The 21,445-nt window shown below is 44.8% G+C and overlaps 1 protein-coding gene across 1 annotated transcript in view; it reads right to left on the bottom strand.

Annotated features, from left to right (window-relative positions):
• The window catches only part of LAMP1 (lysosomal associated membrane protein 1), a 1,110,117-nt gene that overhangs the window by 536,143 nt on the left and 552,529 nt on the right, over positions 1-21,445 (bottom strand). Inside the window, exon 4 of the mRNA XM_044072009.1 lies at positions 8,846-9,004. Coding sequence (XP_043927944.1) covers positions 8,846-9,004 — 159 coding nt within the window. The remainder of the gene's footprint in view (positions 1-8,845; positions 9,005-21,445) is intronic.

Genomic DNA, 21,445 nt, shown 5'->3' with positions numbered 1-21,445 from the left:
GTCCCGACATTCCCATTGGAAATGCTCTCAAAGTACGTAGGGTTTCACCAAATGAAAAATCGTTGAGAGGAGAGGCAGAAGGAACGGATTCCTCTGCATCAGAATCTTCATAAGCAGAGAGGGGTTGCATGTCTTCATATTCAGAAACCTCAGTCATCGGACTCCTGCTCAGATAAAAAGTACAGTTTTGTACCTACCATAAATGTAGATGTCCGAACAGGATAGCATCTGCAGTCCTAACAAATGGGTTGTCCTGTCGTCAGGCAGCCCTTCGGTCGGCCGGATTCCAAAGTCTGGGTCTGGCCTCGGCTGGTGTCGCACTTCACCCGACGTCATCTCTGCTGGTCTTCAGGTATAAAGGCATCAGCTCATTTTCCTCAGTGTTTCTTGCCCCAGATGCCAGTTGCCCTCTTGGAAAACTAAATTTTGGGTGAATGCCAATGTTTCCAAAAAAAATAGTAGGCAAACACAAAAAATAAGCATGTACATATATACAAACAAATACAACATAAGATCCCCTAGCTAGCTATTAGGGGTAAATACCTAGGAGTACCACAGGGGAAGGAGGGTGGACTGCAGATGCTATCCTGTTCGACATCTACATTTATGGTAGGTACAAAACTGTACTATGTCCTTCAAGGATGCATCTGCAGTCCTAAAATGGGTAGAATACCATAGCCAAACTAGGGGAGGAGGAAGAAGAATTATGGTGTAGTTAGGATCCCTTGCAATACAGCAGTGGCAAACCCTGCTCGGGATAGAGTATAGAGGTAAGTTGTAATGCTTGGCAAATGTATGCACGGACTCCAAGTAGCCAGTCAGCCTCAATAATGTCTCTTGGTATAGAAAGCTGCGGTAGTGAGGTCTTATGTTCTGTGGAATTTGCTTTCCATGGTAGGAGTAACAGAATCTATGCAATTCTATCCACTTGGAAATTGCTTTTAAGCTACTGTTGCATAAGCTACTAGAAGCTGGTCAGTTTTTCTATTGGTTCTGTCCAGGTACTGTCAAGGTATGCAGCAGTCTTTCCCCTGTTCTGTGGATTGGGAAAGAAGGTAGGTAGGTGGATTGCCTGGTTTAGAGACACTCTGGATACCACCTTAGGCATAAATGTAGGATTAGTTCTCATGGACACTATCTTGATGGAAGATTAGGAAGGGTTGTACTGCCATTAAAGCCTGTAGTTCCGAAACCCTTCTTGCTGAAGTAATTGCCAGTAGGAAAGCAGTTTTCCAGGATAGGTGTTGAAGATCTGCTGTTGCTGCTGGTTCAAATGGAGGGAGTGTCAATTTTTCTAGCACAAAGTTAAAGTCCCATGCTGGTAATGGTGGTTTCCTTGGAGGTTTTACATTCTTGATTCCTCTGAGGAACTGCCTGAGTAGAGAACGTGAGAAGACAGGGGGATCGAAGCTGTATTCTGCAGAAATAGCTGATGCATGTATCTTGACGGAGGAATAGGACAGGCCTGTATGGAGAAGCTCTGCCAAGTACTCCAGGATGTTAGCAATATCTATCTTTGACACATCTTTTCCTCTTTCAGTACTCCAAATGACAAACCTTTTCCATTTTCCTGCATAGCTCCTTCTTGTTGAAGGTCTGCAGGCCTCAAGGATAATGTCTTTAACCCTTTGGGATATCTCTCTAGTTGTTTGTTAAATGTGTAAGGCAGCAGGCAGAGTTGCAGAGTTTTTTAGGTTTGGATGCATGATGTTGTAGAGTTGAGTTAACAAAGGCATCAGGCATCAGGGTAGTGTCCATTCTCCTCCCACATGCTTCTCAGCAATGGATACCAGTGTTGTCTTGGCCAATTTGAGCTATCAGAATTATCCTTGGACGCTCCTCTTTGATTTTCAGTAGTACCTTGTGCATCAAAGGAAGAGGTGGAAATGCATATGCTGTCAGGCCTTTTCCAACTGAAGGATAGAGAAGTCATCTTATGCAGTGGGTGGTAGGTGTGTAGAGAATCTTGAGCTGGTGATTGAGATTGAGTGGGGATGCGAATAGGTCTATTTGTGGCATTCCCATTTCTTTGTGATGGCCTTGAAGATGTCCGGGTGTAGCATCCATTCGTGAGCATCCGAGGTAGTTCTGCTTAACATGTCTGCTGATGTTTTTTTTTCCGTACAAATATTGCCTGTGACTGGATGTTGTAGCTCAGAGAGCCATATTCCATAGGTCCAGAGTCATTTGGGGGGGGTATGAATGAGTGCCTCCTGTTTTGTGATGTACACATGACTGTGTGGTGTTCTCTGTCCTTATATAAATGGCCTTTCTTTGAGATGGTCTGTGGTGAAATTCTGGATTGCTAGTTTTACTGCCAGCATTTCTTTTGATTTATGTGCAGGTGCAGCTGGTCTGGAGTCCATAATCCTTGTATGCATTTGTCCAGCATGTGTGCCCCCAACCTAGGTCTGAGGCGTCCAGATGGTTTGGCTTGCTTGCAATTTGTGGAAGGGCAAGCCTGGGTTTGACTGGCATGCTTGAGCCCACCATAGGAACTTTTGTTTCAGGCATGGGATTAGTGGTATTTCGGTTTCTAAGCTGTGCCTGTGTTGAGACCATAAATTCTTTAGGTACCACTGTAGCTTTCTCATATGCAGTCTGGCATGGGGGACCAGGATTATGCATGATGCCATGAAGCCCAAGGCCTGCAGTACTTTCCTTGCTGTTAGCTTGTTCTGCTTTGTTAATGCCAAGAAGTAAAGAGGGAGTTGTTTTTCTGCAGTTAGGAATGCCATCTGTTTTACTGTGTCCAATTCTGCACCCAAGAATATTCTTGTTTGGGATGGTATCAGGCTTGACTTTTTTAAATTGACTGTGTATCCCAGGGCTTGTAGTAAGCAAATGACTCTTTTGTAGTCTTTGTCAGCTTGTGCTTTGTTGTCCGGCTTGTATCAGGCAGTCGTCCCATATGGATAAATTTAAATTTGGATTCCCTGTATTCTGCAATGAGCGATTACTGATGCCAGGCATTTTGTGAATACTCTGGGCACAGTAGGTAAGCCAAAGGGCAATGCTGAGAATTGATAATGCTCTGATCCTGCAAGAAATCTGAGGTATCTTCTGCAATTTGGTCATGGGGACGCAGGTATGCCTCCTCCCTGAGATCTAGAGTTACCAGCCAAACACTCCTGCCCAAGATGAAGAGCTTGCTATGGGGCATTTTATTTTTTGAATGGAACAATGTTTAAGGCGGACAGGTCGAGAATAGGTCTCCAACTTTTCTTTTCTTGGTACTAGGAAGAGTCTGGAGTAGAATCTTTGCCATGTTCTGTAGGTGGTACCCTTTCCACAGCTCTCATCTTTGTTAATGAGCTATCTCTGTTTTAGAGCTCATCTTGTTTTTGATTTGGAGGTAGGTTTGGCATTCCTCTTTTACTGGTGTGTGTGGAAAAACCTGTAGCCTTTGTCTATAGTTTGCAAAATCCACTTGTCTCTTGTGATATAGTGCCAATTTTTTTGAAAAAAGGCTACTTTTTTCCGCTAAGGGTGCTGCTATTTGTTCCCCCTGGTAGGTGTCAAGAGCCAAGTCACTGTGATGTTCCTGTTGCAGTGTGGTTGTGGTTGTGTGCTGCTCTCGCTTGCCTTGTGCCACTGGCGCCTCCTCCCTAGTAGGCTCCTCCCTGGATTTGATTTCTGCCTCTGAACGCCTATATTCCTGCCTCTCTGAGATTTAGGAGGAAAGATTTGTGGAATCTTGACCTTTGGACCTGCTAAACCTTGGGGCTGAACCTGTAAGAAATCTTTAACTGTTTTTTCAGATCTTTTCCTCTCTTCCATTTTCTTTTCATTACTTGCTGGAGATAGACTTAGAGAATAGAATAGAGCATCCCTTTATCCATATCCATAATTTAACAGCTTTGCTTTTAACATGACTTCTAAGCACCTCTGCTTTCAATGCCACATTAGTCTTATAACTGTGCTAGTGCCAGTTGGCACTAAATTTTAAAGATAGCCCCATTTCAAAACTGAATTTATAACCCAGAATGTAACATCATTCATGGTCTAAAATTTCTATTTCATACAGTTATCCTCATATCTGATCCAGCATGTTTCTTAGCTCAAAGATCAACTCTCAAAGACATGTCATGATCATATGAAAGATCTCTAGCTGAGCTGAGAGAGAGAGAGAGAGAGGAGTTTTTTTTTCCCCCATCTGAGGGTTTTTCCTGGATTCTGATTCAGAAGGGAGATTTTTTTGAGGGTGTCGCTACCTGCCTTAGGCCCCCGGGAGATAGTCTCAGGATCTGCAAGGGGCCTGGTTATAGCCATGATGAGGGTTCGCAGGAAACCTATCCTGCATCATCAGGCTGGGGAAAACATCATCCTATGAGGAAGAAACATCAGGTAATGCATCATCCACACATGAAGAACTGGAAAACTAGAGGTACTGCTAAGGCTATTGGATTTAAGGTAAAGAGCCTAATCTTTTTTTTTGCCAAATCAAAGAAATCCTCATGGCATTGGGATCTCATTTGATAGCAGGTTTCATGAAAGGAAATTTCCTGGGGGAGAGATTCTCTGGCATTCTCTTCCAGATCGATCTTCCATAAGTAGAAAAAGGCCTGGATGATCTCCTGTGGTCTCTGATGGTCTGTGATCCCATCTGGAGGGGCTCTGTCAGGTCTGCTTCTGGAGGCTGATCTGGAGGCTGAGAGGGAGGCTGAGAGGTCCTGGGATCCCCCTGATCCTTAGAGATAAGAGAGAGTTTAAGAATGAGAACTGAGGAACTGGAACTGGGCCTGTGTGAGGGGGCTTAACATGCACAGATTTAGCAGATTTGGCTGCTTTAGTCTTGGCAAAGGCCTTTATAGACATGAGGAGGCCTAGCAGCACCACGCTGGGGTAGAGACATCCAAAGGGATGGTGTCCTCTAGAGGAACCACATTAATAGGCAAAACTTCAGAGGCCGATTCAACTAGGGTAGCAGGAGCCTCGTAGTAGTCATGGATTCTTTGCTCCGAAACAGACACTCTTTGAAACCGGTCGGTCTTTTCTTTGCGTTAATTTGGTCGGAGGATCCGACGTAATGCGAAAATCTGAGCCGAAAACTGTTCAGCAACTCCCGACCGCTCGGCCGGTTGAAGGAAGCACAGGCTACAGGCTGCGGTCTGGGCCTAAACAAGGTAAGCAGTAAGAGGGAAATCTTTATGAGGTATTTGTTTCCCACAAGTTAAACAGTTATTCACTTTTTCTGACATCAGCTGAGGCAAGAAAGAGTCCCCAACGGGTACTTAGCTTTAGAAGTCTTCGGGTAGTAATCTCTGCATCTGACCGACCGCACTTGCTAACAGCTTCTGCTTCGCCACACGGCAAGAAAGACTGAGGAAAATGGCGCCGCTGATGCCTTTATACCCCAAGACCAGCAGGGATGACGCCGGGTGAAGTGCGCACCAGCCGAGGCCAGCAGACTTGAATCTCACGACCGGCGGCACACTGTGACGTATTGGTTTGTTGTTAGGTTTGCAACTGCATGGACAGGACATCTACTGGGGACAAGTCTCTCTTTTGGAAGGGGTAGCCTGGCTTCCCCCAATAAGCATAATAAGGTCTTCTGCCATTTTAAGCATTTGAGATTGAGGCATGGAAGCAGGTGCCTGAGCTTCGGTCGGTTATATAGGCATAGTTCGTACCCTGGGCATTAGAAACTCTGTAGTTTTAGAAAGAACTGAAGATGCGAAAGAAGCCTGTTTGTGTAGAGTACTGGTAGGTCAAAGAACTTCCTCGGAAGCCGGTGCCTGCACAGGGGCTCCGGACCCATCCGAAGTAGATATGGATCCTTAGTTGAAGGGTCTCGCAGCATACCAGACTCCCAACGGGTCTCGGTAGTGGCCTGCGAATCCACAGAAGCGGGCCTCAGGGGCTGCAAAAGTGCCTCACTGGGGACCAGAGAACTGACGACTAGCTTAACGGAAGCGTCTGCAGTTTTGGACCTGTGCAGTCTCTGTCTTTATCCTTATGTTTTTTTGGAAGATAGGCAGTCGGATGGCTTACCGAAGCCATACTGAAATAAGAGGACAGAGCAAAAATATTTAGCTACAATAAGGGCCCGACGATGTATAGGGTGTTGAACAAAGCACAAAAAAGTGACAGCGAAGGACTTCGTGGTCTGGGCCTAAACAGGTGACTCAGTAAGAATGGAAGTCTCTGTGTGGTATTTGCTTTCCACAGGCGAGACCATTGTTAACTTTTTCTGACATCGGTTAGAGCAGGAAAAAAGGATCCCAAATGGGGTACTTAGCTTTAGAAGACCAACTTCAAATCGGAAACGAAAACTCAGCGGCCGACAGGCACTCGTGCGAACTGATTCTGCTTCTTAGCAAGAAAGACTGATGTAATGGCGTCAGCTGCCCGATTTTATACCCCTGACGACCAATGTCAGTCCTGGAGCAACAGCAACAGACGCAGAAATACTAAGCCTCTGGTATTCGGGTCGACTGACCGCTTCCCCTGAAAGGATAACCCAAGTGTGATGACTAACAGTGAAACACGAAGACCATCCAGTGACTGCTGCCCTCCAAGAAGCTTCTACTGCATCAAAACCACAGTGCAAGGTGTGTTTAGTTACTCGAGTTGCAGAATACATTAAATGTTGTAACTCTAGATTCTGCACAAGCAGGAAAGGAAGACATTTTTTGTTTGAGTTCCAGGGTATGCTGCTGAAATTTTTGCATATGGAACAGGCAATTTAGTGCTCTGACAGCAAGAGTAGCAGAGGTGTATACCTTTTTACCCCATCTGTCTAGGGCTCAGGAATCTCTATCTGAGGGAGTGGGATTCTTAGCAGAGGTTGGTTAATTCCTTTAGGCCCTTGAGAAAGTACCTCAGGGTCAGCAGTAGGATTTTTAAAAAGAAATTTGCGCGAGTCAGGGACTCCAACACCCGTCTGGTTTTCTGGGTGCAAGAGGGAGGGTGTCAGGAGTCAAACTGAATTCCAGGAAAACATCCTCCACAACACCCAGGACTGGGGGAATGGCCAGGGGCCTGTGCTGTGGAAGATCTAAGAATTCCCAGAGTCTCTTTTTAGACAGCAGTCCTGACTTTCCCACTGGAAATGCTCCCTTAAGGTGAGAGAGTCTCCCCAAGGGAAAAGTCCTCTGGGGATAGAGTGAAGGAATGGAATCCTCTGCATCAGAATCCTCTGAAGCAGAGAGGGGTTGCATGTCTTCACATTCAGATGAATCAGTCATCAGACTCCTGATCAGACAAAACTGCAGGGGACAGATCTCTTTCTTTTGGAATGGGTAGCCAGCATAAGGTCTTCCGCCATTTTAAGCATCGAGACTGAGGCAAGAAAACAGGTGCCTGAGATTGGGTCGTCAGATTCTTGGGTGTGGTTTGTACCCTGGGCTAACAACCTTGGTAGTTTTCGAAAGACCGGTAGACGCAAAAGAAATCTTTGGTTTGTGTCTAGAGACAGTAGTGCGAAGGACTTCCTCTGAAGCCAGTGCCTGCTCAGCGGCTCCAGACCCATCCAAGGGACAGAACCGCAGGATCGAAGAGTTTTCCAGCTTACCGGACTCCGAAAGTGTCTCTGTAAAGGCCTGCGAATCCACAGAAACGGGCATCAAGGGTTGCGAAAGAGCCTCACTGAGGCCTGAAGAACTGACTAGCTTAACTGAAGCGTCACCAGTAGGTTTGGACCTGTGCGGTTGTCTATCTTTACGTTTTTTTTTTTTTGGAAGATCTGCTGATGGCTGGCTTACTGAAGCTATATCAGAATTAGAGGACTGTAAGCGAAAATATCTAGCTACAATAAGGCTCCAACAACGTATAGTTCCGGCATTGAACAAAGCACAGAAGCGACAGTGGGGGACGTTGTGGTCTGGGCCTAGGCAAGGGAAGCAGTAAGAAAGTCTGTGTGGTATTTGCTTTCCGCAGGTGAAACAATTAACTTTTTCTGACATCAGTGCAAGAAAAAAAAATCCCCAATGGGGTACTTATGTTTAAAAGACTTCAGCTTCAATTCAGAAAACGAAACTCAGTAGCAGCCGACTGACAGTCGTGCGGAACTGCTTCAGGCTCAGCGGCAAGAAAGACTGATGTAATGGCGTCGGCTGCCTTACTTTATACTGACGACCTGACTTCAGTCCAGAAGTGACAGCAACCGATGCAGAAATAGTAAGCCTCTGGTATTTGGGCTGGACGAGGGCTACCCTGGCACGGATAACCCAAATGTGGATTACTGCAACAGTGAAACACTAAGATCATCAAGCAAAATCTTATCCAAAGGAGAATTCAGAATTCAGAGGACTTAACTTCTGAAGAGGGAAAATTAGCAATAATCCCCCCTTATTAAATGTCAAATGAATTTGCAAGCCTGATTTAAAATGCTCAACACCAGATGACAGAAAAAAATTCACTTCCCAAACCTGTTAACAGCTTTCTCTAGTCAGAGGGGGGAAGGACTGGCATTAAGATTTTTTTTTTGCTGTAGCATGACTAGACCCAAAAGTTAGAGGAGTGAGAAAAACACAAGACTGAGCGAATAAAAGTCCGCCATTTAAGGGGCTACAGGGTTCAGGCATATTGCTTGCCATATCAAAAAACGAACAAAAGAAGAAAAAAAAAAAAGATACCCTTATTCTCATCTACATCTTGCTCACAGAATCCTGAAACCGCAGAAAGACCACTTTTTTGTTTTACAAAAAAATTTCAATTAAAAGGTTTCAAAATCAATTAACCTTTAGCCAAGAGAATAAACTCTCCATTATCGACAGAAATGCACTGAAGGTTTAGCTTTGCTTCCTAGAGAGACATTCCTAAGAGACCAGCTAAGACTGTACCCCCATCTGCAAAGTACACACCCACAATTTTCCAAGAAAGCAATGCAAACAGATCTTACCTTCTTTACTGTAATCACTGCCGGGAACATAAGCTTCAATTCTGGCTGCACTGATCACAACAGTAGCATTAGCCATTTGGATCTCCTGAGCGGTCATACATACGTATGTTGTGTTTACTTGTGCATTAATTCCAGTGCTTTCTGATGAAAAACTTACATCTGCAAAAAAAGATTTAATTTAACATTAAGCATTAGACAGCACACAAACATCTAGTCCAACCTTGGCAAAGAATTTACAAGCAAAGCTTTTATTCAGCTGGTCATCGCAGAATAATTTAAGAAAGGTAACTGAAGTTTCCACATGCCAGTTACCGGTTTACCATACACAACCAACAGTAAGAAAGCAAATACTGTAGAAATAAAATTTAAGCAACTATAAAAACTGCCAACAGCTTATGGGTACAGCACTTTATTAGTACCATAAAATCAATTTATTCACAACATGACATGTTGAACATACATCATGATGCTGGGCTATCATAACTAAAGAAAGTCAAGTTGAATGCATAAATACAATGCACCAAGTGTACCCTTATCCAACTCAGTCTAACACCAGTCTAACACTGTGGGAAAAGCATTACACAGATTTTTAAAAGCGCTGAAAAATCAAAACCAAGCTCCTTTAATTTACGGCAAAATACTTGATTAGCTGCTAGTGCTTCCAAGATTTCAACTGCCATATGTACTAAAAAATTATGCTTTTATATTTTATTTCAGAAATTCTGTCAACATATGCCAACTCCATAAAATAATCAGCTTAGCAATTACTGTATTTCAATTTACTCATATGTACATCACTACACATTTTAAGTTGCACTGATTTTACAATATACAAAGAACATTTAAATCCACTAAAATCTTGTAATAACTGTGGCATGTCAAATTATAACATGGTATGCAACCATTTATTAAAATTTGAACCTCCAGCAGCTCTGGTTATCTATTCAGGAGGAGGAAAAATTTAACAGCAATGCATTGGTGCAGTTTTTTTTTCGGTCCCGAAAAAAAAAAGCAGTGTATGAAATTTTTTCTATAAGGTAGTGAACTGTAGATTAAGGATCTGCAGGAGTTTACTGTTGATGGCTCCTCCTTCAAATATTTGTAGATGCATTTATTCCAAGCTAAAATAATGATTAAATAAAGACAAATTAAATAGAATCTCAAACACTGGCATCCCAATGCACCAAGACAATCTTGGGTCCCAAAAAACTTACAGCTAAGCATCTAAACCTCATGCCACAATTTCCAGGCAATCTTCGCATGTGTTGCAAAACCCCACCTTTAGTTTAAGACAGAAATTTAGTTTATGATGGAGCCTAATTTAATTTTTACAAAAGTAAAACAAAGTACAAGCTTCTCTAAACAATTACCATAACAGCTAGGGCAGAAGTGGCAGTGTAATCTTGATGCAACTCCTCCAGTGGAGATCACCCAACAGCTGGGGATGAAGTAGCACAGACTGCAGACATTAGAAGAGTTTTCCTGATCACACTGACAATTCTGCTGTAGATGCTTCAGTGACAACTCTTTAAAACTATGTGGAAATTCTTTGTCATGGTAATGCAGATGCCTCAGCTTATGGCAGAGAAGTAATATGAATAATCTCCATTCCCCCCCTCGTCCAAAAGCTTTTATATCAGCATTACTGGGAAAGAGCAACTTAAACCACTTTACTTTGAACTTGCAGCATGTGTGCTAAGCAACCGTGTCTGCAGGACATCAATTAACATACTGTATGCTATACGGACTTCACCTAAAATTAAAAAAGTTATGGACTCACTATAACGTTTCATCTGAGTAGTTGTACTTCATTTGTCTTCAACCTGTGGGTATTCGGATCAGGATTGGATCAGAGACGGCAGCTTCACCAGCATCTAATCCGAGCTCCAAGCTCCTCCCCTTACCCATAATACCCCTCCATGTCCTTCTCTCAAATCAAGTTTGCTACACCATAAACATAAGCCCAACCCAATGAGACCTTACCACAAAAGGTTATTCATAAACCCTAACAAGCATGAACAGAAGAGCCGCAGAGGTGCCCTCTCCTACACACCAGAGTAATAAAATAAGGTCAGGGGGAAGGAGGGAGGTACGGTTGAAGACAAATGAAGTACAACTACTCAGATGGAATGTTATGGTGAGTACATAACTTCTTTATCTGAAGTAGTTTACTTCATTTGCTCTTCAACCTGTGGGACAGAGTCCCCAGATACTAAACACCTGGGTGGCCCTCATGGAAGGATATTCTGGGGCACCACGGAGACAAATTATGCTCTCCCTCTAGATATCATGCCCAGTTTATAGTGAGAAATAAAGGTATAAGATGAGGACCAATTAGCCACAGAAGAAATCACCCAGAGACACCCTGGACCAAAAGGGCTGCCATGAACCTGGTAGAATGTGCTTTTACTTGACCTTGAGGTGACATGCCTTTGTATACCTGAAGGATAGAATGAGAGCTCCATCGAACCAAAGTTACCTTGGAGATTGGTTTGCCCAGAAAAGGTTTAGAGTAACATGCAAATAACTGATCGGACTTGTGAAAGGCCTTAGTTCTGTGCAAGTAAAACCTCAGTTGTCTATGTACGTCTAAGTGTAATTTACATTCACCCCTGTTCTGACAATATGGGAAGTACAGTTGTGTATACTTAATAAATGTAGATGTTAGAGTTTATTCACTGTTGCAGTCATTACATTTGGGTTATCTGCCTGCAGGTAGCCCTCAGCCGGCCTGAATATCAGAGTCTTGGATTCCTGCGTTGGATGCTGTCCCTTCTTCCATGACGTCAGGGGTATAAAACATGCAGCAGACACCATTACATCAGTTTTTCTTGCCCCAGATGTCAGGTGCCCCCACAATGGGAAGCAATTATATATTGTTACACCTCCATCAAAAAACAAATACACCAGAAAGCTTAAAGCAAGGAGGAAGTTAGAGCCAAGAGAAGTCAAGGGCTGGGGGAGGGTAACCAGGACTGCAACAGTGAACACACTCAAACATCTACATTTATGGTAAGTATACACAACTGTACTATGTTCATGTTTCACTGCTGCAGTCATTACATTTGGGTTGATTCCCAAAGCTAAGGGAAGAGGAAGTCAGAGAGCATTACGGCCAGCTATTAAGCCCTGCAAGACTGTAGTGGCAAAACCAGCTATGGATTTAGAAAAAATAGGCATGTGGTAATGCTTGGTGAAGGTATGTACAGAGCTCCCGGTAGCAGCTTCTAGGATGTCCCTGGTAGGGACTCCTCTGAGAAAGGCTGTACAGGTAGATGCAGCCATAGTGGAATGTGGTCTTATCCCCTGTGGGGTAGGTTTGCCATGGTGGTTATAGCAGAAATGAATGCAATGGGCTATCCATTTAGAAATAGTTTGCTTTGAAACGGCCTTAACCTCTCTGCCCCTGCAGCAAAGGTCTCTAGCAGCTGCTCAGATTGAGAGGCTTAGTCCTGCCCAAATAAAATATAAGCTGTCTGTGCAAGTCCAAAGAGTGCAGTATTCTCTTTCTCCTTTGTTTTCTGGATTAGGGAAAACGTAGGCAAATAAAGGGACTGACTTAGGGCCACACTAGACACAACCTTGGGCATAAAGGAAGGATCGGTCCTGAGGGAAACCCTGTCTGCATGGAAGATAATGAAGGGCTCCACTGCCATGAGGGCCAGTAATTCAAACTCTTCTTACTGAAGTGATGGCTAGAAGGAAGGCTGTTTTCCAATAAAGGAATTTCAACTCTGCAGTTGCAGCTGGTTCAAATGGAGGGAGAGTGAGCTTTTCCAATACAAAGTTAAGGTCCCGGGCTGGAATAGGGGCTTGCCTGGGGGGTCTTAAATTTTTGGCCCCTCTGAGGAATTGCTTTAGCAGAGGGTGAGAGAAGAGGGGGTTCAGTATTAGTGTGCTGAAATGGCAGAGGCATGAATTTTAATAGTAGAGAAGGATAGGCCCTTGTGGAACATTTCTGCTAAATACTGAATATACGGTAAGCTGGGCACAGTTGCGTCCATCCCCGGAGTATGGCTCCAGGAATAGTATCTTTTCCACTTTTCAGCATAGGATTTTCTAGTACTAGGCCGCCTTGCCTCCAGAATGACATCCAGCACCTGCTTACTGAGGGATGCTATTGGAGAGCTCAAGGAATTAGCCAGGTTGCAAGGTTCAGGGTTTGAAGCGGAGGGTGCAGAATCTGGCCCACCTGCTGGTAAAGCAAGGAAGGTGTCTGAGGGAGGTGTCATGGTTCCAACAGTGTCATAATGCACAAGAGGGGTACCAGTGCTGGCGTGGCTAGTCTGGTGCAGTCAGTATTGTCCTTGGCTTGTCCTGTTTGATCTTTAATAGAACCATCAAGAGGAGAGGCAGAGGGGAAAGGCATAAACAGAGAGGCTCTCTCAAGTAAAAAAAAAAAACAGGGCATCCACTTTCCAAGCGTAATTGTGGGAAGTCTTTGTGCAGAATTTGTCCAATCGGTAGTTCTGAGAGAGGCTAACAGGTCCATCTCTGGAGTCCCCCATTTGTTCAATATTTTGAAAATGTTTGGTTCCAGTTTCCATTTGTGTGGGTCCATGAGACTTCTGCTTAGGTCTAACAGTGAATTTAGTTTGCCTGGCAGGAATTGAGCATGTAGGTACACTTGGTAGCTCAAGGCTGTGTTCCACAAAGCCATGGCTATCTGCAAAGAGGGTACAAGTGGGTTCCCCTCTGCTTATGTACCACAAATTGTGGTGTCTGTCTTTACCCATAACTGTCTGGGAAGAATGTGGTCTTTGAAGGGTGTCAGGGAATTCTGTACAGCTAACATCTCTTTTTGGTCGATATGCAGGTGCATCTGTTTCGGGTTCCATTTGCCCTGAATGCACTGCCCTGCCAAGTGAGCCCCCCATGCACAGTCTGATGCATCGGTTTGGGAAGCAGGGGCTAGAGTGAAGGGGATCCCTTTGTTGCAATGGCAAGCCTCTGCCCACTAAAGGAACTCTGTCTTTACACAAGGAATGACAGGAATCATCGATTCCAGGACCTGAGAATGTTGGCACCATAGGCTTTTTAGATACCATTGTAGTTTCCTCATTAGTAGAATGCAAGAGGCCATGAACCCCAGGGCTTGCAGAATTTTCCTTGCAGATAGATGGGTCTTTGCAGCCAGCAGTTTGAAGTAGGCTGTCAAACTCGTTTCTCTGGAGTGAGGAAAGCTATCTGGGAAGTAGTGTTCAAGCTTGCTCCCAGGAATACAATCTGTTGGCAGGGTACTAAGTGAGATTTCTTTTCGTTTATGGTGTACCCCAGTGAGGTTAGAAGTTTCTTTACAAATGCCAGATGTTTTAATAATTCCTGGCTTTCTGCCTGAATCACACATTCGTCCAAGTATGAGTATATTTGAATATTTCTCTGCCAGCAAAATGCAATGGCTGGAGCTAGACACTTTTTGAATACCCTGGGAGCAATAGAAAAGCCAAAGGGAAGTGCAGAGAACTTTTTGCGCCTTTTAGGCAAGGCTCAAAAGACAAACCCGCCTCCATAAACAACAAAAACTGAAGGTAATGCTGCTCAACGCCAGAAGTCTAAACCTCAAAATGCACGCATTCAAGGCTCTCCTTAGTATGGAAGAAATAGACATATGTACAGTGACAGAAACCTGGTTCAAGGCTCCAGAGCGCATCCCAGCACTACCAGGCTATAACTCCTACCATACCTTTAGGTCCCAAAACCAGGACCGGAACACAAAAGAAGGGGGTGTGTCCATATTCATCAAGAACACCCACACCTCCAGGTTAGTAGCACAGCACGCGGAATGTGAGACCATCCAAGTGCAATTGACAGCTGGTAAATTGACTGTTCAATTTATAGCTTGCTACAGATCTCCCACCTTGTCTCAGGACCCTCACGCAGCATTCCTGAGAACATTAGAAAGTATGAAGATTCTACCCACCACCATGCTACTGGGTGACTTCAACTATCCAAACATTGACTGGGAAACCTACTCAAGCTCAAACGCCCTAGCCCAATGCTTCCTTGAGTTTATAAACTCAAACGCCCTTGAACAGCTGGTCACCACTCCCACAAGAGGTGACAACATACAGGACCTGATCACCAACATGGGGAACCTATGTTCCACACCTGAGGTAAACTCGTCATTGGTAAGATCAGATCACAAATCACACTGGACATCCACATCCCTACCCCCCCCCCCCCAGTCAAGGAAATCAAGGTAAAAAACTTCTCTAAAGCCAACTTCACACTCCTCAAGACCGAGGTGGGAAGTTTCAAAGCTCCCAATCAAATGGAAAATGATGACCCCATCGGCAGAATCCTTTACAAGTGTGCCTTCTATGAACACCTTCAAGAATGCATGGATCGAGCCATCCCAATTAAAACCAAGACCAACTCCTCAAAAAAAAGGAAGCCAGTCTGGTGGACCCTGGCCTCCTGCAAGATAGAACAAAATCCCAAAATAAGAAAGCATCTCTGATTATCAGTAAAAAACTGCGCTCCCTCATTAAATCATCCAAGGCTAACTTCAAAAGAAAAATAGCCAATGACTAAGGATAACCACAAGGCCTTCTTTAACTATGTCTAGAGTCTAGGGGCAAACTCTCAGATATGCTCAGAGCTAGTGCATAATGGCCATAAATACACTGAACCAACTGACATTGCCAACATCCTGGCTGACAAGTTCAGTGCAAACTTCAAACCCCCCTCCACCAAAGGGGCTGGCACCCATCCCAGAAGAATGCGGCGCTTCAAATATCTCAGACACACAAGTAAAGACAGCCCTTGCAAAGGCCAAAAACACATCAATGGGACCAGATGCTATCCCAGGTTGCGTCTTACACAAGCTTCAAAATGAACTAACTCCCCATCTCAAATTACTATTCAAACTCAGCCTCTCTACAGGCTATGTACCCAAAGAATGGCATACAGCAAGTGTCGTACCACTCCACAAAGGTGGTGCCACAAGTGACCCTGGGAACTATCGCCCTATAAGCTTGACTAGCTTGGTCTGCAAAGCCATGGAACACATCATGGAACTCATTAACAGGGACATTGGGAACCTCCAGACACTGGACCCCACCCAGATCGGCTTTGTTAAAGGCAGATCTTGCCTCCTGAACTTGGTCGATTTCTTCGAAACAGTCACCAAGGCCATAGATGAAGGGAAGGTGGTCCACACAGCATATCTGGACCTCGCTAAGGCATTCAACACCATCCCACACTCAGGAATCAGACAAACTCACCAGCTTAAATATCAACCCCCATGTCACGAGATGGGTTGCCAACTGGCTCTCAGACAGAACCTACACGGTAAGAGTGGCAGGCGCCATGTCTGACTAAACCAGTCACAAGCGGCATCCCACAGGGCTCAGTCCTGGGACCTCTCCTGTTCGGTATAGATTTCTCAGAAGTACAGGCAAAGAGGGAGAGACTGTGGCTAACCAAGTTCGCAGACGACTGTAAATTGGGTGCAATAATAGACTCTCCAGCTGACACAGACATCCTGCAAAAGGGTCTCACAGAGACAAACACCTGGTGTCAAAGTCACGGCCTCAAGCTAAATGCCAAAAAATGCATAGTAATCCCATTTGGGAAAAACAAAGTACCTACAAACTACCACATAGATGAAGTACAGAAGAAGTAATTAGGGACCCGGGTACCCAAGTAGATAGCATGCTCTCCTTTGATAACCACATAGCCAAAAAGGTCAGGAAATCCTTCTATGTGGCACACCTGTTTCTCACCCAGATCCAAGGAGGCGATTGTGCCCCTTTACTCCTCACTCATTAGGCCCATAATAGAGTACAATGCCCCATTTGGGATGTACCTCACTAGACACCTGCAACAACTAGAAAGACCACAGAAATATCTCACTAAGAGGATGAAGGGCCTTAAACAATCACCCTATGAAGCACGATTAAAAAAGCTCTACCTCTTCTCAGTTGCTTACAGTCTGCTCAGAGGTGACCTATGCCTGACCTATAGGGCCATGTCAAACCCTGAACTAATAGACATGCTTCACCTCAAAAAAACGAGATCCCTCAGAACCACTCGTTCTAGCGACTTGAACCTATGTACAATAAACAGGACATGCTGGAGGGATAGATTCCTGTCCCAGCGACTCCCCTGACTCTGGAATAGAATCCCAATCTATATTTGACAGAGCTCCTCTCTAACCCTCTTCAAGAGAAATCTTGATGAGTGGATGGGTAATCGTAAGTTCTACCCTGGGATCACTTCAAAAGCCCTGTTGACAGAGGCCCAGGTTACTAATCTAATGGGGAGCCAAAAGCCATTACTCTGTGGCTAGGCTTATAAATGCCCATGGTCAGATAGCCTAGTACTTACCTATGAACCTATGAACTGATAGCGCATGGAGCCTGCCCTGAAGCGTAGGTATTTCCTGCAAGATTCCCTTACTGGAATGTGCAGGTAAGCTTCATTTAAGTCTAAGACTGCCAACCAGGCATCTGACTTGCATAGGATGCAGCTGAAGTGTTAGTATTTTGAAATTACCAAAAAGGTGTTGAGAGAGGTCCAGGATAGGACACCAGGAGCTGTCTTTTCTGGGCATCAGGAAAGTCTTTAATAAAAACCTTGACCCCTTTCTTCTGCTGGGACAGGTTGAATAGCCCTAATACTTAGAGAACTTGCTGTTGAGCCTCTGCCCACTGATTTGGGGGTAGGTCTAGCCAACCGTTTGGGGGTGGTAGGGTGTGGAAATGGAATCTGTATCCTTGGGAAACTATATTTAAAACCAATTTTTCCTGGGTAATGAGCTCCCAGTTTTTTGCATGCAGGGCAAGCTTTCCTCCTAAGGGAGCAAGCAGTTGAGCAGGGCTTGGAAGGGTTAAGGTTAAATCATGGTGTCATTTTTCTGTAGGGGGAGTCTTACTAATTCCTGGTTTGGAAGTGGAAGCCCCTTCACTGCTTAGGCCTGTGCGTAGCCTGAGACTGTAACCTAAGTGGTCTGCTGCTCCTGGGTTTGGACTGGAGGCCTTGAAGAGGCTGGAAAGGACCAGTTCTTTGAAGGTTAATGCCTACTAAATCTGAGAGGCTGTACTTGTAGGAAATCCTTCACAGTTTGCATAGATTTAGCTTTTTCCTCCACCTTTTTGACAACTTCTGCTTTGTTGCCAAACAGGCGGGCTTGGTTTAAGGGAGCATCCAGTAATTTAGCTTTAACATGAAATGGCAAGTTTTGCTCCTTAAGCCAAGCATGCCTTCTAAGTATTGACCCAGTGACAGCAGCCCTACAAGATGCTTCTAAAGAATCAAAACCACACTGCAAAGTACGTTTTCCAACTTGTTCAGCAGAATGCATTAAATCTTGTAATTCCGTGTTCAGCAGTCAGGAATCAACATCATTTTCTGTTTTAGTCCCATAATATGCTGTTGGTACTTCAACGTATGAAACTGGCAATTTAAAGCCCTAATGGGCAAAGTAGCAAAGTGTATACCTTCTTACCCCATCTGTCCAAGGCTCTAGAATCTCTATCAGAAGGGGTAGGATTTTTGGCAGCATTAGCCTTAATGCCCTTTGGTCCTTGGGAAATGGTCTCTGGATCCGCAATAAGATTCTTGAAGAGAAACTTGAGTCAGTCAAGTACTCTAATACCAGTCAGGTTTTCTGGGAGGTGGAGGTAAAGTGTCTGGGGCCAGGCTAGATTCCAAGAAAGCATCTACAATGTCCAGAACAGGAGGGATAGTTAAAAGCCTGCGCTGAGGAAGGAGTAAGAATTCCCTAAGCCTCTTTTTGGAGTCAGAGTAATCCTGGCTTTCCCACCAGCAGAAATGCTCCCTAAGAGTGTGCAAGCTTTCACCAAAAGAAAAATCTTCTGGAGGAGAAGCAGAGGGAATGGAATCCTCTGCATCAGAATCCTCATAGGTAGATAAGGGCCAATCTTGGTAATCAGAAGTAACAAACATCAGAATCTTGATCTGAAGAATCAGAAGGAAAATCAGTTCTTGGTCTCAGACAGGGAAGGTTGGCTTCCCCTAAAGGTATTCAGCCATTCTAAGCATTTGTTTTTTAGGCATATGGGCCTGCCCATGCGGTTTGGACGTCTGTTTTCTAGGTGTGGGACGAGTTTTAGGCCTGGATGAAGAAGATGGCGTCAGTTTAAAATGTCTATAGGCCTGAATACACCCTCAGAAGCCAGTGCCTGCTCAACAGCTCCGGACCCATCCACAGGTTCCATAGTCGAAGCAGCATCTCACGGCATACCGGAAAGGGTCTCAGTAGAGGCCTGCAAACCTAAAGTAGTGGGTATCAGGGGCTACAAAAGCACTTCACTGAGTACCGTTGAACTGGCGACTAGCTTAGCGGAAGTGTCAGCAGTTTTGGATCTATGCGGTCAGTCTTTATCCTTACGGTTTTTCAGAATATCGGTAGTCGGATGGCTTACCGAAGCCACTTCTGGTTATACAGAGTACCAAAATAATTAGCTTCAAATATAGACAGATGACTAATAGTTCGGGGGTTGAACAAGGCACAAAACCGACAGCGTGGGACGTCGTGGTCTGGATCGAAGCAAGGAATGCAGTACGAATTAAAATTTTTGAGGTATTTGCTTTCCACAGGTAAGACCATTAACTTTTACTTACATTGGTTAAGAGCAAGAAAAAAGGATCCTCGACGGGGTACTTAGCTTTTTTAAAGACTTCGGTTCTGAAACTCAAATTTCACCAGTCTGCCAACCTGCACTTGCAAACTGCTTCTGCTTTGGGCACTGTGCGGCAAGAAAGACTGATGTAATGGCATCAGCTGCGTGTTTTATACCCCTGATGTCATGGAAGAAGGGACAGCATCTGATGCAGGAATCCAAGACTCTGGTATTCAGGCCGGCTGAGGGCTACCTGCAGGCAGATGACCAAAATGTAATGACTGCAACCGTGAAACACTAAGATCAGGAGGTAAGTTGATCATCTGGTTAATATTAGTTTCAAAAGCCACTTTAGGAAGAAAGGATGGGCTAGTACGAAGCAACACTCTGTCTTTATGGAAAATCATATATGGAGCTTTGATGGACAACGCTTGAAGTTCCGAGACCCTCCTATCCGAGGTGATAGCTACTAGGAGGGCCATTTTCCAAGATAAAAATTTTAGGTCTACTGACAGCTGGCTGAAAGGGTGGAGCAACCAGAGCCTTTAAAACCAAAGTAAGGTCCCAAGGAGGGGTAGGATCCTTCACCGGGGGTCTTAAAAGAAAGGTACCTTTAATAAAGATTTTACAAAGTCTGGAGGATGCTAAAGAAACCATGTTCTCCTCAATAACAAAGTTGGAAATGGCAGCCAGTTGAACTTCTACAGTGAAAGAGCTAGAACCCTGATGGAATATATTTGCCAAGGACTCCAACACCGCCGGGACCGGAGCTGTGAAAGGGTCCAGATCCCTTTGAGAGGCCGAGATGGAGAAATGCTTTAATTTACTATGGTAGTGTCCTGTGCAGACTATATGTGAGCTGCCACCAGAATAGTCTTGACCGGAGAGGATAAACAGAGTCCAAGCTATCAAGGGAACTGGAGCAGCCAAGCAGTGAGCTTTAACCTGTCCAGATTTGGATGAAGAACCCCCGAGGGATGAGAGATGAGATCCAGAATCAGATCCAAGATCCATGGAGGAGCTAGAAGAGGAAACCAAAGGAAGGGAAACCATACCTGACGAGGCCAAAATGAGGCAACGAGTATCGCTTTGCTCTCAAGCCTGAGCCTTCTGGAGGAATTTCGAAATAAGAGGTAACTGAGGGCAAGCATAGAGAAGACCGGGATGCCAAACATGGACTGGAGCATCCCTGAGGGACTCCCCCTGCAGGGGGTTCAGAGCAAAGAACTTGCTGCACTTCTCGTTGGGATGAGATGCGAACAGATCGCAGCAAGGCCAACCCCACTCGAGGAAGATCTGCTCCACTACAGAAGGATTCAGAGAGCACTCGTAAGGCATCAGAATAGTCCTGCTCAGTTTGTTCGCCAGTATGTTGGACCATTCCAGAATGTGCGTTACTACCAGAAACCAGCTGGTGGAAAAATCGCCCATCCCACACACTTATGGCCTCGCAACAAAGGGGGTAAGATCTGGTCCCTCCCTGCTTGATGATGTAGCAGACCACTGACATGTCTGACTGAACTGCAATAGTTCCCAGAAAGAGAAAAGCATGAAGGGCATGCAACACCAAACAGACCTCCCTCATCTCTAGAATACTGGTATGCAACTTGGTCTCATTCGAGGACCACATGCCTTGGGCTGTCCTTTCTGAGCAATGCCCCCCCCCCCACCTAGTTGGGATGCACCTGTGGTTGCCATGGCTTGGGAAGGGCTTCTACAAATGGGCGTCCCTCAGCCAGTTCCGAAGACTGCATTCACCAGAGGAGGGACTCCCTGCCAGCCCTGCTGATATGTATTGGATACATAGATCTAACCACAACCATTCGACTGCTAATCCCCACATAGTACCCGCATATGTAGAGGAGCACAAGTAAGGAGAGTAGTGGTGGCTGCCATGGAACCTAGAGCTCATAATACAGTCTCTGCTGAGTGGAGGCGAGTCAAGGACACGAGTGTTGAGCTCAGAATTCTCTACAGGTTTAGAAAGACTTTCATTTGCAAAGTGTCTACC

Source organism: Protopterus annectens, chromosome 5.part0, assembly GCF_019279795.1.
Source record: "Protopterus annectens isolate FY-2018-M chromosome 5.part0, PAN1.0, whole genome shotgun sequence".
Taxonomy (NCBI): domain Eukaryota; kingdom Metazoa; phylum Chordata; order Ceratodontiformes; family Protopteridae; genus Protopterus; species Protopterus annectens.
The sequence above is the reverse complement of the archived record's forward strand: the minus strand, read 5'-3'. Positions and strand labels throughout refer to the sequence as shown.